Source organism: Aedes albopictus, chromosome 3 (assembly GCF_035046485.1).
Source record: "Aedes albopictus strain Foshan chromosome 3, AalbF5, whole genome shotgun sequence".
NCBI lineage: Eukaryota > Metazoa > Arthropoda > Insecta > Diptera > Culicidae > Aedes > Aedes albopictus.
Window position 1 is genome coordinate 191,011,354 of NC_085138.1, and position 15,095 is coordinate 191,026,448.

General features: G+C 38.4%; 1 protein-coding gene across 1 annotated transcript; it reads right to left on the minus strand.

Annotated features, from left to right (window-relative positions):
* Positions 1 to 810: 810 nt before the first annotated feature.
* LOC109429117 (zinc finger protein pita) lies at positions 811 to 14,963 on the minus strand. The gene is made up of 3 exons (XM_019704967.3): positions 14,773 to 14,963; positions 14,578 to 14,701; positions 811 to 5,497 (listed from the first exon to the last, which is right to left on the minus strand). Exons 1-3 carry the CDS (start codon positions 14,829 to 14,831, stop codon positions 4,235 to 4,237), a joined length of 1,446 nt encoding a protein of 481 aa, XP_019560512.2. The 5' UTR covers positions 14,832 to 14,963; the 3' UTR covers positions 811 to 4,234.
* Between the last annotated feature and the right edge of the window lie 132 nt (positions 14,964 to 15,095).

Sequence of the window (15,095 nt, forward strand, 5' to 3'; positions counted from 1 at the left end):
TTTTGGGTACCGCTTCAGATTGTTTATTTTATCATGCTGCTCAAAGTCAGTCGAGTCCCACGCAGCCGCATAGCTTTTGCTTCGTTATGCTGATAAACAATTTCGCTCTGCTCTACGTTTATATCGTGGGCCCTATTTTATTTTGGTAGGTCATGATTGTTCGAATTTGGGGTTTTATTTAAGATGCGGCTCGCTTGGTTAGGTGTAGGAAATGGTTGGAAAGGAATTCGTTCCGAATTGTGTGGATTCAAATGTACTTCACGCTTCGCGTTCGTAACACACTCCATGTAGTATCAGAAGGCCGGCTCCAGGCGCGTTATCCCCCATTTGAAACAATTGTGCCATTAGTTTCGTGAATATTTCTGCTGAAGAATCAAGCAAATACCTATTGTCTAGTTGCTGTTACCACTTTGAAAGCCTAACAAATGAAGCTATTTATCATTGAAAACGATGAAAGTTTTAAAAATTGCATCTTATCCCACTTTCTTTCACACTGCCCATGTTCGCATAATCGACGTAACCACCATTACCAAAGTCAGCATACACAAGCTAATATCGAACGCATGTGCGTGCATGTTTCTGACCAGTATTATTTATTTGGTAGAATACAAGATGTCAACGTGGAAAAAATCTTGAAATTCGTATACATACCTAGTTCATTGTTAAAATTGCAAGTGTTTTGAAAACTGCAGTGGCGCTTACGTCGACTATGCGAATATGGGCAGACCCCATTGATTCTGTAAAAATTAGCAGAGAGAGCATTTATCTGAACTCAGGGACTTGGATGTTTCGAATTGTTAGGCTCGCATGTATAGTAGTGTTTTAAGCACATTTATTATATTTTACATCTAGTAGAGATATATGAGATTTATTCTAATATAGGTATCCTAGGAATAAAATAAAATGTTATAAGTAGATTCATTTAGACGCTTGTAGACGTCACTACAATATTAAATAATTGCAACTGAATGTTTTGATTTGGTATTTGGAAATTCATTGCCTTGCTATTTCCTAAGTAATATGAAATATTGTCTGTGCACATGTAAGTCAACACGTTTTTATACGTAGTCGTAAAATTTATAGGGTGGGGCGGGGCAAGATGGGTCAGTGCCATTTTCGGGCGCATTACTCATGTTTTGATTATGTTAATAATTTTGTTAGATGACCAGCATGAATATACAAAAGATTGGGGCATTGATTGAAAAATTATTCACTCTCATTGGAAATAAAAAATGAAATGGTTTTTAGCCATTTTTCTTATGCGATACATCCCATATAATCTCCATATAAACGGCCGCGGGGCAAGATGGGTCACCTTCAATTTTGAACGTATTTTTGGAGCATTCAAAAGTTATTTATTTTTTATTACAAGACTATCTCATAACTGACTTCAATCAAGCGGAATGAACGCTTAAAATTATAACATAAAATTATGATAATTTTTTAGTGAAAACATCGATTTTCAAGTCGCCTGAGGACCACTCGAATCGTAAAGTTTTTTATATTCCAAATAAATTTATAAAATGTTTACTAGTAGCTCTTGTTTACTCAGTATGGATATGAAGCATATATGAATGCGGAACAAATCTTATATTTTGACGTTTTTCGTTGAGAAAATGTGAATTACCTAAAAGGTGACCCATCTTGCCCCGCCCTTTTTTCACGGCGCAAAATCGATCACTTTTTAAAACTGCTTGTTTAACATCATATTTTGTATTAAATGATCTTTTTATCGACCTTTAGCATAGCTAACTAGTGTATTGAAGAGTAGCGGACGAATACAAACCAATACGATTTGTATTTACAAAGTTATGGTGATGCATCCTTAGGTGACCCATCTTGCCCCGCTCCACCCTACATTTTGCAATCTGCTTTCATGGCGACGAGGACTCAAATGCTGCATTCGTTTAATGCCCAACTAAATACATCCTGCTTAAAAGCTGGTCTTCACAGCAAAGTTATATTCAGGTAAGAGACCACTTGTTCTTCTTCATCTTCTTCTTTATGGCTCTACGCCCCCATTGGAACTTGGCCTGCCTCGATTCAACTTAGTGTTCTTTGAGCACTTCCACAGATATTAATTGAAAAGCTTTCTTTGCATGCCATTGCATGAATTTTTATATTGTGAGTCAAGCACAATAATACACTGTGCCCAGGGAGTCGGAAAAATGTTCCCGGAGCGGGAATCGAAGCCCGCCGTCTCCGGATTGGCGATCCACAGCCTTAACCACTAGGCTAACTGGAGACCCAAAGAACATTTGGTAAGGTTCCTGTTTTAAGCACTTCAACTCTATATCAATCGACTTGAGTTTTTGTACACGGTGACAAAAGCTCAAGTCGATTGATGTTCAAAATACAGTCTATTGAAATGAAATGGACTCAGTTATAAACGGAAAGTGCTCAAAATAGGACCCCTTGCCTAAATGATCCCGTGCCCTACAAACCAAATCCTCTATTGAAGTAGATACTTTCCAAAGATCCCTCAAACAAAGAATTGAACAAGAAGTAACAAAGTCAAATCCCGTGCAATCTTTGTCATGTGGTCCAACACTCACAATATTTACATGATGGTGATAATGATCAGCAGTAGGGTCTTTTCTAATAGGGCAGGTGTACCTATTTTGGGCACTTGCCGCTATAACTAACTCAATTTTATACCAAATTACCTTATTTTTGGCACCCCGGACTGACATGTGATACGAGTGTGATACGCGTACAACGGTACGCAGTGTCAAGAAAATTTTAACAAGATTGAATTGAACGGAGAGAACTATCAGTGTTGCACTTTCAATCAATTCAAGCGCAATGGACTACCCGCTTGGCGCACACCCACAGTTGATCAGCAGGAGTAAATCCATTTTATTTTGTATGGTGAAAAGCATCTAAACTTGAATTACTTGAAATAGAAAGCTTTTACTGAAAAAAATATTTGGTAGGCTTAATAGTAGTCACCATTGTGCACAACCACTACCAATTATTTTTTTCGAATAATGTATTCCCCTTCGAGAAATGTGTCTTTAGATGGTATTCGCCATACAATATTTTTGCGATTTACTTTTAGCGGTTTTTCGCGCATAGAAGCTAGCGCCACATTGGTCGATGCGGAGAGTAGGAAAACAGCCGATGTAGTTAATTCATTGTATAGTGATTCATGTATCACATGTGTGTCATAAGTATAACCCTATACAATAAATCAAATGAAATTGACTTAGTTTTAGCGGCAAATATCAAAAACAGATACATCTGCCCAAATAGGTAGTACAGCACCGAGTAGTTAATCAGCTAACACTAACAGTCAAATTTTGAAATTATTGTTTGGTGTATTTTCGAAAAGTTACAGCTAGTTGAACATTTTTTTATGAATATAAATCTGGCGTAACATTTGGAAAGAACCTATCTGCTTTACATGAACAAGCACGTTTCTGTCTCTGTAATACCGACCTGCATCCACTCAAGCACATCAACACCTTTATCAGAATGAGCATTCTTCAAGCTATCTGTTAAAGGTGTTGATGTGAGTTAGTGGATACAGGTAGACCCTACACAGAGACAGAAACATGTTTGCTTACAAAAAGCAGAATGTTGCGCCATAGTTTTTCTCCATTTTGTAGTTCCCCTGCACTAATATGATCAAAATTATTTAGAAGGCATCCTTCTAACCATCTTTGCTATATTGTGCGTTGCATGAAAAACACATTTATGGCGACTACTTTTCCAGGTCTTAAAAGATGTTCCAAATTCAATCGCGGTGCAAATACCACGTGTAGTCGCAGCAGTCATCACATCACCCGGCCACGTGGTGAACTTTTTTCATGAAATATCAAAGAACTCTATGATGGAAAATTTGAAAACCAGTTATGTTGCCTTAGGCGACTATCTCGCGCGTATCTTTGACTGCGACCAAAAGTAGTCGCCAAAGTAGATTTTATTTTGATTCTTATAATAATAGAAATTTAATTGTCACGTTCAATATCTCAACATTTTACGACCAGGTGCTGCAAGACTTGACACAAATAATCCTAAATAATATTGCAAATCAAGTGTTTAACAAAATTTTGTATATGTAATCTACTGAAAATAACGACTTACGGTACTATTTGCGCTCACGAATGAAAATATGTCAACATGCATCTCTCTTAGCGGTAAGTTTTTGTACATGAAACAGTAGATTTTTCATCTTCTTCACTCTACTTTTCGGTGACACCAACCGGCTCCAAATGGCGGGGGCGGGACGCTAGGTGAGATCTACAATTTCGATGGGCGGCTCAATGATTGTCACGTCTTCCGGTACTACGTTGTTTAACGGCATCAGCAGCTCGTCCAGATCCATCCTTTCCAGTAGAAGATCCAGATCCAGGGGTTCCAGCTCAACCCGACACGGTCGGACGGCAATGTGTTTGCTCAAAGTTTCCCGATCGTCGAAGCTTTGATCGCAATAGTCGCACTTGTAGGTGACGATTTCGTCGTAATACGAGTTATCATACGGGTTGTAGTCGTCCGCCGAAGCGTTGCGTGAATTTTGCTGAGAGGAATTCCCGCCGGATGGGTATTCGCTTCCGTAGTCGGAGTTGACGGAGTTCCGACGGGCTGGACTAGTGTAACCGTAGCTCATACAAGAATTTCGCCTTCTGGGAAAAACTGCTTCTCCGGTCGCTGCTCGGTGAACTATGGACCGATAGTGCTGGTGAAGACCTGCCGGAGTTGTGAAAAATCGTTGGCACAATTTACACTCGATCACCTTAGCTGACGCATGCTTCTCTTCGCTGTGCTTTCGAAGGGCTGCCGTCGTAAGATAAGTCTTGGAACAGAATCTACACGACAGTTCATGTTTTCTGTCCGCGTGGTATAAATCCATATGCTGCTGGATTTGTATTTGGTATGGAAAGGAACCGCTGCAGAACTCACATTTGAACAGATCATCTACCATCAGAGGTTCAAATGCGGATGCACGAGAATTGCGACCTACAGAGCTCTCACTAGATTCACTCAGCCGTGATAATCCTCCATTTATTCGGGCCCTGGGAATCACCAGTGAAGGAACCCTATTCTCCCTAGGGGAACTCATCCTCCGCCGTTTCGGCGATTCATCTTGTGGCGTATCAGTTTCGTACGCCAGTTGTCGAATCGGTAAAATTTCGTCCTCATCGTCGTCACCATTCTCGTCTTTATCGCCATCGCTTTCACTCCAGGACACTTCGCTTGCACTTGTGGACTGCTCCAATCTGCTTTGCGTTGATTTCCTTCGCGAGTTGGTCCGCTTTCGACACACCGGAGAGATCTGACTGTTACCTTTTGTTCGTATAACTAGCTTCAGTGGACTTCCAGTGGAGGCGGAGGGTGTTCCTGCGGCTACGGGAGGCTGCTCGTGACTTGCCAATAAATTTTGAATTATTTTATTGTTCCGCTGACATAGTTCCAAAAATTGATAGCTTTTGTATACGGACGTTTTGCAGTTCATACAGATAGAGGTGGGCCCAACAGTTACATTCTCGTTAACCTAAAAACATAAATTTGAAAAAGAAACAATTATATTTTTTATTGAAACACGAGTATGCAGGTTTTACTTTTATTTTGCAGCAATAAGAATACAAGATAATCTAAATGGCCGTAAAATAATCAGAGCGGTCCATATCTATATCCGATTCTTCTTTTACATGTGCCGTTTTTTGCTATAATTCAGTCAATTTTTCGTACACATATAGGGTCTTGTACCATTTGGGCAGGTGTGCCTATTTTGGGCACTTGTTGCCGCTATAACTAAGTCAATTTCAAACCGATTGGTTTGGGTTTTTTGTATTGAGTAAGATACTGTACGTGCCTAACTCTATACAAACATTCAAATCAATCCGTTTGAAATTGACTTAGTTATAGCGGCAAGTGCCTAAAATAGGTACACCTGCTCAAATGGTACAAGACCCTAGCACTAATCGTGCCTAGAAGTGTACAAAATTTCATAAGAATCGGTTCAAAATTGATCGAGCTCTTATGGCTCCCAGAGAAAACCGATGGAAAGCCTGAATAGTTTAATAGTTTATTTTCAAAATTACGGGATCCTATTACAGTACAGTATCATTAAGGACAAAGAAACAAGAAGGAAAATAGAGAAGCGAAAAAACGTCAAAGTCGCGATAGAGTAAGCGAAAACACGAGGAGCCAAACCCATAGCTTATCAGAGCTATTCGGCTCTCGAGAAAGAAGTGAAACGCTCACGTAGGAGGGACAAAAGAGCGTGGGTGGGGTGGACTCCTAAGCCGACGAAGGCGAGAAAACCACAAATACCGGCGATATTCGTCCCCTCTACGATTTCTGGGAGCAAATCAGCAAGAGTCTGTACCTGATGTTCATTGATTAGGAAAAGGCTTTCGACCGGATCACTCACGATAATACGTGGAGATCCCTCAGGCGCAGGGTGTCCCTGAGAAAATCAACGGCCTCATTGAAGCACAGTACGAGGCATTTTCGTGCTGCAGAGTACTGTACAACAGTGTTTTGCCCGGTCCCATCCGGGAAGTTGCTAGACTGAGGTAAGGATGTGTGCCGATCGCTCCTCGGCGGCAGGTCTTACCATCAACGTCAACAAGACCAAATCATTAGATCAGGGGTTCTCAAACTTTTTCAGATTGCGACCCACTTTGGATTTTTATAGAGTTTGGCGACCCACCAGCACGTATTTTCATAAAATACTCAGACAAAAGACAAAATATTGTTTTTTTAACTTATACTGCTCTCTTTCAAGTTTGAAAAAGTCTAAGTAGGATTAAGATGCCCAAATTTCATCTTCAATAAACTCTTAGTCTAAAGAATGTTGAGAAAAGTTTCCAAGTTTCTTATAATAATGTTCAACCAGTTTGAGTCAATGCAACAGGTTCTAGGTATTCTTTCTTACATTCAAGAAATAAACATAAAACATACAATTTGGACGAAGTTTTTGAAGACATAGTGGCAATTTTAAATACTTTTGAAATTTTTAGTCATATCCTTCATACATACTTTTTTATTTAAATTTTCATTGAAATAACTTTTCAGTTGGTCTGACTTTCGTAAAACTTCAAATTATCGCCATTCAGTAGAATTTCTCCGAAGTTTAGCTTTACTGAGGTTCGGTCAAGGTAAGGTTTCTAGTCGAAGTTTGGCAATTTTTAACTGTTGTTGGTGCTCCTATTTTTTTGAATATGCTGCTGCACTTCAACCTTACTGAAAATGCGCAAGCAACGATCATTCTTTTGTCCAGAACACAAGAAAATAAAATTTTACCCTAATCTTAAACTTTCTGATTGAAAATTCATAGATTCAAAATTGATTTTGGAACGTAGACAATCGCTTCAATATTCAATATACTCCAGAGTAACACTTTTAATACAAAAATTTGAATATAATTAATTAGAAACTGAATTTCCAGATAAAAACTCTGCCGATTTTCCAAGGGATAATTTGTAAATTAGAAAATGGCTAGCAATATCATTTAACATAAGATTTTCAAGACATTTATTACAATATTGCCCAAGCCTTCGCGACCCACCAAAAATCAGTCCGCGACCCACCAGTGGGTCGCGACCCATAGTTTGAGAAACGCTGCATTAGATGTTAACACGGTATATCCACAGACAAACAGACGTAACACCTTGAACGATTTTCATGGAAATCCATCGCCCAGTTCACACTACCATCACCTGGTGGAAAAGTTACACGAATCACTGTGTTGTGCAATATCGTCAACAGAAGGCGCTAGTGTGAAACGTCAAACGCGTAGGAAAACGATGCGCGCACCTTTGGTTGTGAAAGCCACAACTATGAACATTTAAAATGATCGTTAAAAGCGTGGTCGATGGAAATTTCGCAAGTGTTACGTCTGTTTGTCTGTGGTATATCCTTCCACTTACGGTAGCTGTACAAGCATTGGAAAATGTTGAAAGCTTGCAATATCTTGGTAACCAAATGGCGGAACCAAGATCGACATAGGTGCACGAATCCGTGACGCGATGGCTGCTTTTGCGAGTTTAAGAAATGTATGAAAAACAAACAGATTGGTCGACGCACCAAAATCCGAATTTCCAACTCGAACGCAAAATCTGTGCTGCTATACGCCAATGAATGTTGCTGCACTCAGCCAAATAAACTTAAAATTTTCATAAGGCCCAACTTATTATTATTATTATTTCTTTGTTATAAAACGGCCTTTAAATAATTCATAATGATTCGGATGAATTTCATAAGGTCACTCTATGACGTAAAATCGTCTCACAGCTTGGCTTTTATTCATGTTTAGCAACATGGTATTCTCAAGCGTCGGTAGCCGTGTGGATAAAACACGGGCTCGGTCATCCCGACGTTCATGGATCGAATCCAGTCTGCATCATTTTAAGATTTTTTGGTTCTTTTCTTAAGTCTATCTTATGAAATTTGTTATAGCAAGCACGATCAATTTTGATAAGTTATTCTTATGGCATCCATAAGAATTAGTTATAGCAAATTTTCATAAGGTATTTCGATGCATTTCGCTAGTATTTTTCGCTGAGTGTGTGTATCAGTGGAGAACACTCATCGGCTGCAGATCTTAATCAATAAATGCCTGCGGTCACTCAGCGAAAAAAACTAGCGAAATTCATCGAAAATTTGCTATAACTACCCAAGTAACCACAAGCATTATATCATAACATTAATTCAATCGTATTATAGTTTAGCTAATGCAACATAACTTTTATTTTACATCTGTCAAGTAATGAAGCGTTTGATCTACATTATGAAAGCATTGAAGCATTACGAGATTTTGACAGTTCTGTATAGTTCTATAGAGTCACAGACAAACAGACGTAACTCTTAGGGGAAATTCCTTAAAAACTTTTGCCCGGTGTCTTCTTTATGAGCACACTGCCACCTGTTGGTAGAACCGCGCGCGACACTGCGGCCATGATGGATTTCAATTCGACGTTTATCTAACACGCACACTACTAAACAAAGCGCCTGTAATTTTCGTTTGCATCATTCAGCAACGTGTACACTGGCAAACGTCAAAGCGATCGAACACTAGCGCATCTGGTGGAAGGACCGCGCAAATCAAATATAATTTGAATTGATCGTTAAATGCATGTGCCAAGTCGTTTTGAAGAGTGCTACGTCTGTTTGTCTGTGATAGAGCCGTTGTAAAATGCTTCATTGCATTACCACGTTAAAAGCTTTATAGCAATCAATAATGCAAGCATTTATTACTTTATATCAGGCTTTATATATGCCTTTACTAAAGCTTCCGTCGTTGTAAACAGAAAAATATCGCTCAGTTCAAAAAAAAAACTGTAAAACACTTTTAGAAACAGAACTATTCAAAACAAAAGAAAAACAAACCAAATTTTTCATGGATTGCTGCGGAGCACTTAGATTATCATGCTCAGATGTTGCTGTTTGAAAATTTATATTATATACTGGTTTTTGGGTTTCTGGTTGGGACATGAAAACAATCAGATGCTGAGGGAACAAAAATTATGTGAGGTATCGGTTTCCTTATTTAACATAACGCCCCGAATTCATAAAAGGAAGGATTAAAGCGTTGTTTGTATTGTTTCTTATTTATTGTATTTAGGTAGAAGTGAGCACGTATGAAAACAAAAAAAAACTGAATCAACACAGACGAATATATATTCGAGAGTAACATAACTGATAGCATTCAGACCCCAGAACATTTTTTAGAGTTGCTGAAAACACAACTCGATAAGGCACGAGCTAAGTATACGTTACTTTATGTTGCACATTTTTCCAGGTGCAAAATACATGATATCGTAGCACACAACGTTAGCGCGTCCGAGTTTCATCGTGGTTCAGTTTCAGCAGTCTAGGTTCAATTCCCGAAATACAATAAAAAACATCAAAGTGAGAGTATCGGAAGATAAAAATAGATAGAAAAATGAAAAACATACTTTTTTTCTTTTTTGACATGATGCATTAAGACATTAAGTATGCATTCCATACGATTTGATTGCATTAGCTATAAGGTACAAGCATTTTATATCCTTTAGCAATCACCACAGTAAAGCTTGCTTTAAATCAACAATAGTAACGCCACTTTCGACTTTAAACCTACTTTAATGGTGCCTATGTGACAAAACAACTTTATATCGCATGTCATATAATACACTATAAAGCAAAATTAATGCTCTATATACAGCGTCATGGTTACTTGGGCAATTCTTATGTATGCCATAAGAATACCTTATGAAAATTGATCGTGCTTGCTATAACAAATTTCATAAGATAGACTTAAGAAAAGAACAAAAAAATCTTAAAATGATGCAGACTGGATTCGATCCATGAACGTCGGGATCACCGAGCCCGTGTTTTATCCACACGGCTACCGACGCTTGAGAATACCATGTTGCTAAACATGAATAAAAGCCAAGCTGTGAGACGATCTTACGTCATAGATTTTGCTTATGAAATTCATCCGAATCATTATGAATTATTTAAAGGCCGTTTCATAAGTTGGGCCTTATGGAAATTTTAAGTTTATTTGGCTGAGTGTAAGTAATTCACTCATGCTGGCCTCACAAATGGAACTCCATAGCCGGTTCACCGAAAGCCGATAGCGACACAAATTCTGAAGCGGAAGCGGCAGGCCCAGAGGCTAACGGCGGCGCAGCATCAGCAAAAAATAAAAGAATTCGACAAAAATTTAAATTTCTTTTAAACATATTGCTTTTTTCACTGAAAATTTTCCTTGCTTCGCTGAACAACATGACGTTTTCTTCCAGCGAAGGCTTACGCGATACAGAAAATCGCTGAAATTCACACTAACACTGCAGAAAATTTGTCAACAATAACTCAATACACATGCATTTTCAGCGAAAAGATCTATTTGCGTGACAACAATCCACTCCCATGACTACCGGACGGCCGCCGTCAAATATCAGGATTGCCAACTGTCCGGCGACTGCTGTCAGTTTTCTTTGTCGCCGAATCTGGCGCTGGGTCTTCGGCGCGGAAACCCAAAGGTGGGAATAAAATGTTGGGGTTTGCGCGCAATAATATGTGCTCTTCAATACGCCCATATTTGAAAAATATTTTAAAAATAATTGCAAATGTTTAGGAAACAAAAACTAAAAAAAGGTGCTACATATTAAAAAAGATAGAGACGAACCAGCCAAGGGCTGAAAGTCTCTCTAATAAAGACAAATCAATCAATTACATATTAAAAACCGTATTTAAGATAAATTAATAAAAAAACTTAACACTGTTTGTACATTTTTCAAAACAATTTTTCGTCGATGAAGGCATATAAACCTACCTTTATGATAGGTACAAATACTAAGTACTTAAAAACAATGTCATGCTTAACCGTAGTGTAGCCAGCAAAAAAAAAAAACACCCGTAGAAGGCCGGCAGGGTAGCCGGGTACCCACGAAATGGAAATGATCATATCTCAGCGATTTTTCCACCGATTTTAAAAGTTTTTGCCTCATTCAACTCAGAAACTCATTATCCATCGAGATCGTATTTGGTTGGATCGGTCCGATCACCATAGGTACCGGAAAATCCGGATTTACGGATCCATGTTTTTATACAATACAATATACGGGATTTTCGGTAGGTTAGTAGCAATTTCGATACTAAGCATCGTAAAATTGCTTTGGCATATTGTATCTGATCGGCCTGGAATCATAAAACGTGTTGACTTTGAAACTGTGATTTCGGAACACGCTTCCCGTGGGGCCATGGTTGACCATAAACACTTTAAGGTATCCTAGCCTTAACAATGTGGGTTTCAATATGGTATAAGGACATGCTCCCAAAAATATGGATTTTCCGGAAACCACGGTGATTAGATCGGTCTAACCATATATTTTCCCGATACATGATGAGTTTTTGAGTTGAATGAGCTTAAAAATTCCAAAATCGATGAAAAATTGACGGAGATATGATCATTTCAATTTCGTGGGTACCCGGGTACCCTGTCGGCCTTCCACGTAATAAAAAAATGCAGGTGCCCCTCCCCCTGCCCGTCCTCACTTTAAAATTCGGTCAACCCCATTAATAGATGTATATTCACGAGTTCTAAGATCTAACAGAGTTCCAACATCCTAGTCTCAATAACCATTAAAATATCGAGATTTGAAATTGAAAAAGGTACCCGGGTACCCTGCCGGCCACATAAGTGTTAAAACATAATATTTTCTAAAAATTATCATTTGTCAAATAATTCAATTTTCAGAAAATGTCTCTTAATTTATAAGTTAATATTTTTTTCGTTCTTGCCCGACGAACCAACGAGCTCCTGAAGACCTTATCCAGCCATAAAAGTACTATTTTGAAAATAAGATTTGATTGAATGTGATTGAAAGCAATTGGAAGAAAATTATATCCTTAAAAAACGACCTCTGGGGCGTGGACGATTTCGACATCCATATGTTCCACGTTATATTTCCAAAGGTATGTGCATGAAATAAGTTTATGTTCCTTTGCCATTATCAGATTAGTGGCTCTACTATACTATCCAATAGATACATGCAAGGTAAATCAGTTCGAAGTAGGGGAACGATGACTTTGAAAACTATCGCATTTTTTATGGGTCATACTGTACTTAAATATCAAAAGATGTGAAGATCAACGTAACGTTTTATTTTTTTAATAACCTCTAGTTCAATTTACTTATTTGACATTGCATTTTTTATGCTTTATACGTAATTTTTCTATTCGTTTTGACCATTTCTTTTTATTCCATCCAAAAACTCTTATTGATTATGAGTGACGCAATGCGAAAAATATTTATGGCGTAAATCATCGCACTGCAGGTACTTGAATAAATTTGAAATCCGCTTTTCGTACCTAACGAATCCTGGCATTTCAGTTTAATTACTAACTACATCCTTCGAGCCTTTGACCTTCCAACCTTCTTCCTCTCGACATTTGGCCTTGTTATTTTTTTTTTTCATTTTGACCTTTCGACCTTTTGACACTTCGACCTTTTGTCCTTACGGCTTTCGACCTTATGACCTTCGACCTTTTGTCATAGATCCATGTGTGACACCCTCTGAATCTGTTTGCTTTAGGCTTAAATTCAAACTAATGTCCTCTAGGGGTCCAAAATTCGACCGTTACCCTACCACATGCGTGCATTTTTCATGGCGCGTACACGACGCGACTGCTCACGGGTTAAAAAGAGGAAAGGTGTGAAGTAGTGAGACGTCTAATTCGCTCATTATTACGGAAATGCAACAAACCGCTGAATTATGGATTCAGCAATTTATTGCCAAAATGATCATTTTTGCCATTTTCGAGAATGCATCATACGTCACCCATTTTACCCAATCAATTGGAACATTTAACATTTTTCGCTCATGAAGAAATAAGAGATATGAGAAATGCTGAAGGAAAAACACATTTGTTTTGGTATACGATGTGTGGAGGACAATGGCACCAATTGTTAGGAACACTGATGACGCATAAACGATAACCACAAAACGTGCTTAACAACCCATTCGGGATACAATTCGAACAGTATGCGCGGTACTGTTGAACCGTCTGTATTACGGGCAGTATATGGTGTTGGTTTATTAGGAAAGCGAAAAGAAGTATTTTAAGCATTTTAAGAATGACTCTAGAATGTGAAAGCAACACTTTAGGCTAATAATTTATGACATAAACTTTTAGGCCTGGCACATGTCGAAACCTTGTCTGCTCGTATTCCGGGTGACAAAATTCAAGTACCTACATGGTCCACTTGATGAAATAAACAATTGCCTAGAAATCCTACAGCTGGCTAACTTGATGAAATCATGATTGGCAAGAAAACTTTATCGCTTCGGCGACAAACTATTAGAGAACAAGAAAACACAGGGTCTTTTCTTTTAAATCATAAATCACACCCGAATTCACACGGAGAGGATTTTTGCTGATTAGATATGCAACAACTTAAAGCCGATATGGAAATAAAGGGACGATCGTAAAACGGGTTGGACACACACATTTTCAAACGAATGACGAAATTGCTGTGAGAATCCTTCGATTGTTCAAGCGTCTAGGCTTCAATCACAAATAGATCATAAAAAATATTCTTGGGATCGATCAGACAACCGTCATTACATTCATGCGTAGAAGCATTGTTAGTTGTAATGCAAGAGTGCTGATCGTAGAATTAAACACTATGAATGTCAATTGATATTCACCATGAATATTAATTGGCATTTTTCAAAGGTAGTCCGTGACATTTGTCTTATATATTCGAAAAATAGCGTATTTTACGTGACTTTCTTGTAGAATTGGTCTAGCCGGACAAGTTTTTCATATGCTATATTCTCAGGTTCAGCTTCTAAAATGAGCTGTAGGTGGTTGAATTTTGATATGTTGAAATAACATTTTCAGCACTGATCCAGAATATTAAATATTTTCCAGTCTTCACTGACTAATCTACATGAGGGCGTTGTCAATATCTGGACAGAGTGGTGGTATTCGTACAATGGTACAAGTTGTCAAGAAAATTAGCACAAGAATGTCTTGAATGAAGACAATACTCAGTATGAAACTTATTTCAAGATAATTGTACTATGATATATTCGAAATAGCAAAATTCTATATTAAATAACAAATACGAACCTGAACGCCGGTACATGCAAAGATCTTGTCCGCCAAGGAGCTGTCCCCGGGATGGATGAAAATTGGTTCCGTGTCATCCGCTCGCATCAAGCAAAGGCGGCAAATGTAGCGAAATGATGCTGATCTAAACATAAATTTACAACACAGAGACGCAAGTGAGCAAGAGTTCGGGGTTTTCGTCCGGGATTTACTTACTCTGATCTGTGCTTTGGTGGTTCCTTTGGTAGATTGCACTTGCAGCATAGCTCGCTCATGATTACTTGTGCAATTGGCGATATTTTCGGCCTAGAACAATGCAAAACTACAAAATATTGAAACGTAAACTATGTTGCCAGCGCCATATTTTTATGCTCTCTGCGCTGTCTTTGAGATGATGACGATGATGATTGATGATGATAGGGTGGTGAAAGAACCGTCACTCAAGTCAAAGTGCCCAATGAGTTTCCTACGTACCAAATGAACCTCGAAATCGACTGCACAGTGGTCCAGGAATACATTGTTGTGGTTAAAAATATATG

What these genes read in the sequence shown, in the direction of transcription:
- LOC109429117 (XM_019704967.3), bottom strand. Translation starts at nt 14,831, where the DNA reads ATGAGCGAGCTATGCTGCAAGTGCAATCTACCAAAGGAACCACCAAAG. An exon ending in CCACCAAAGCACAGATCAGA is followed by an intron (nt 14,702 to 14,772) that starts GTAAGTAAATCC and finishes ATTTATGTTTAG; the next exon opens with ATCAGCATCATTTCGCTACA. An exon ending in TTGCATGTACCGGCGTTCAG is followed by an intron (nt 5,498 to 14,577) that starts GTTCGTATTTGT and finishes TTATGTTTTTAG; the next exon opens with GTTAACGAGAATGTAACTGT.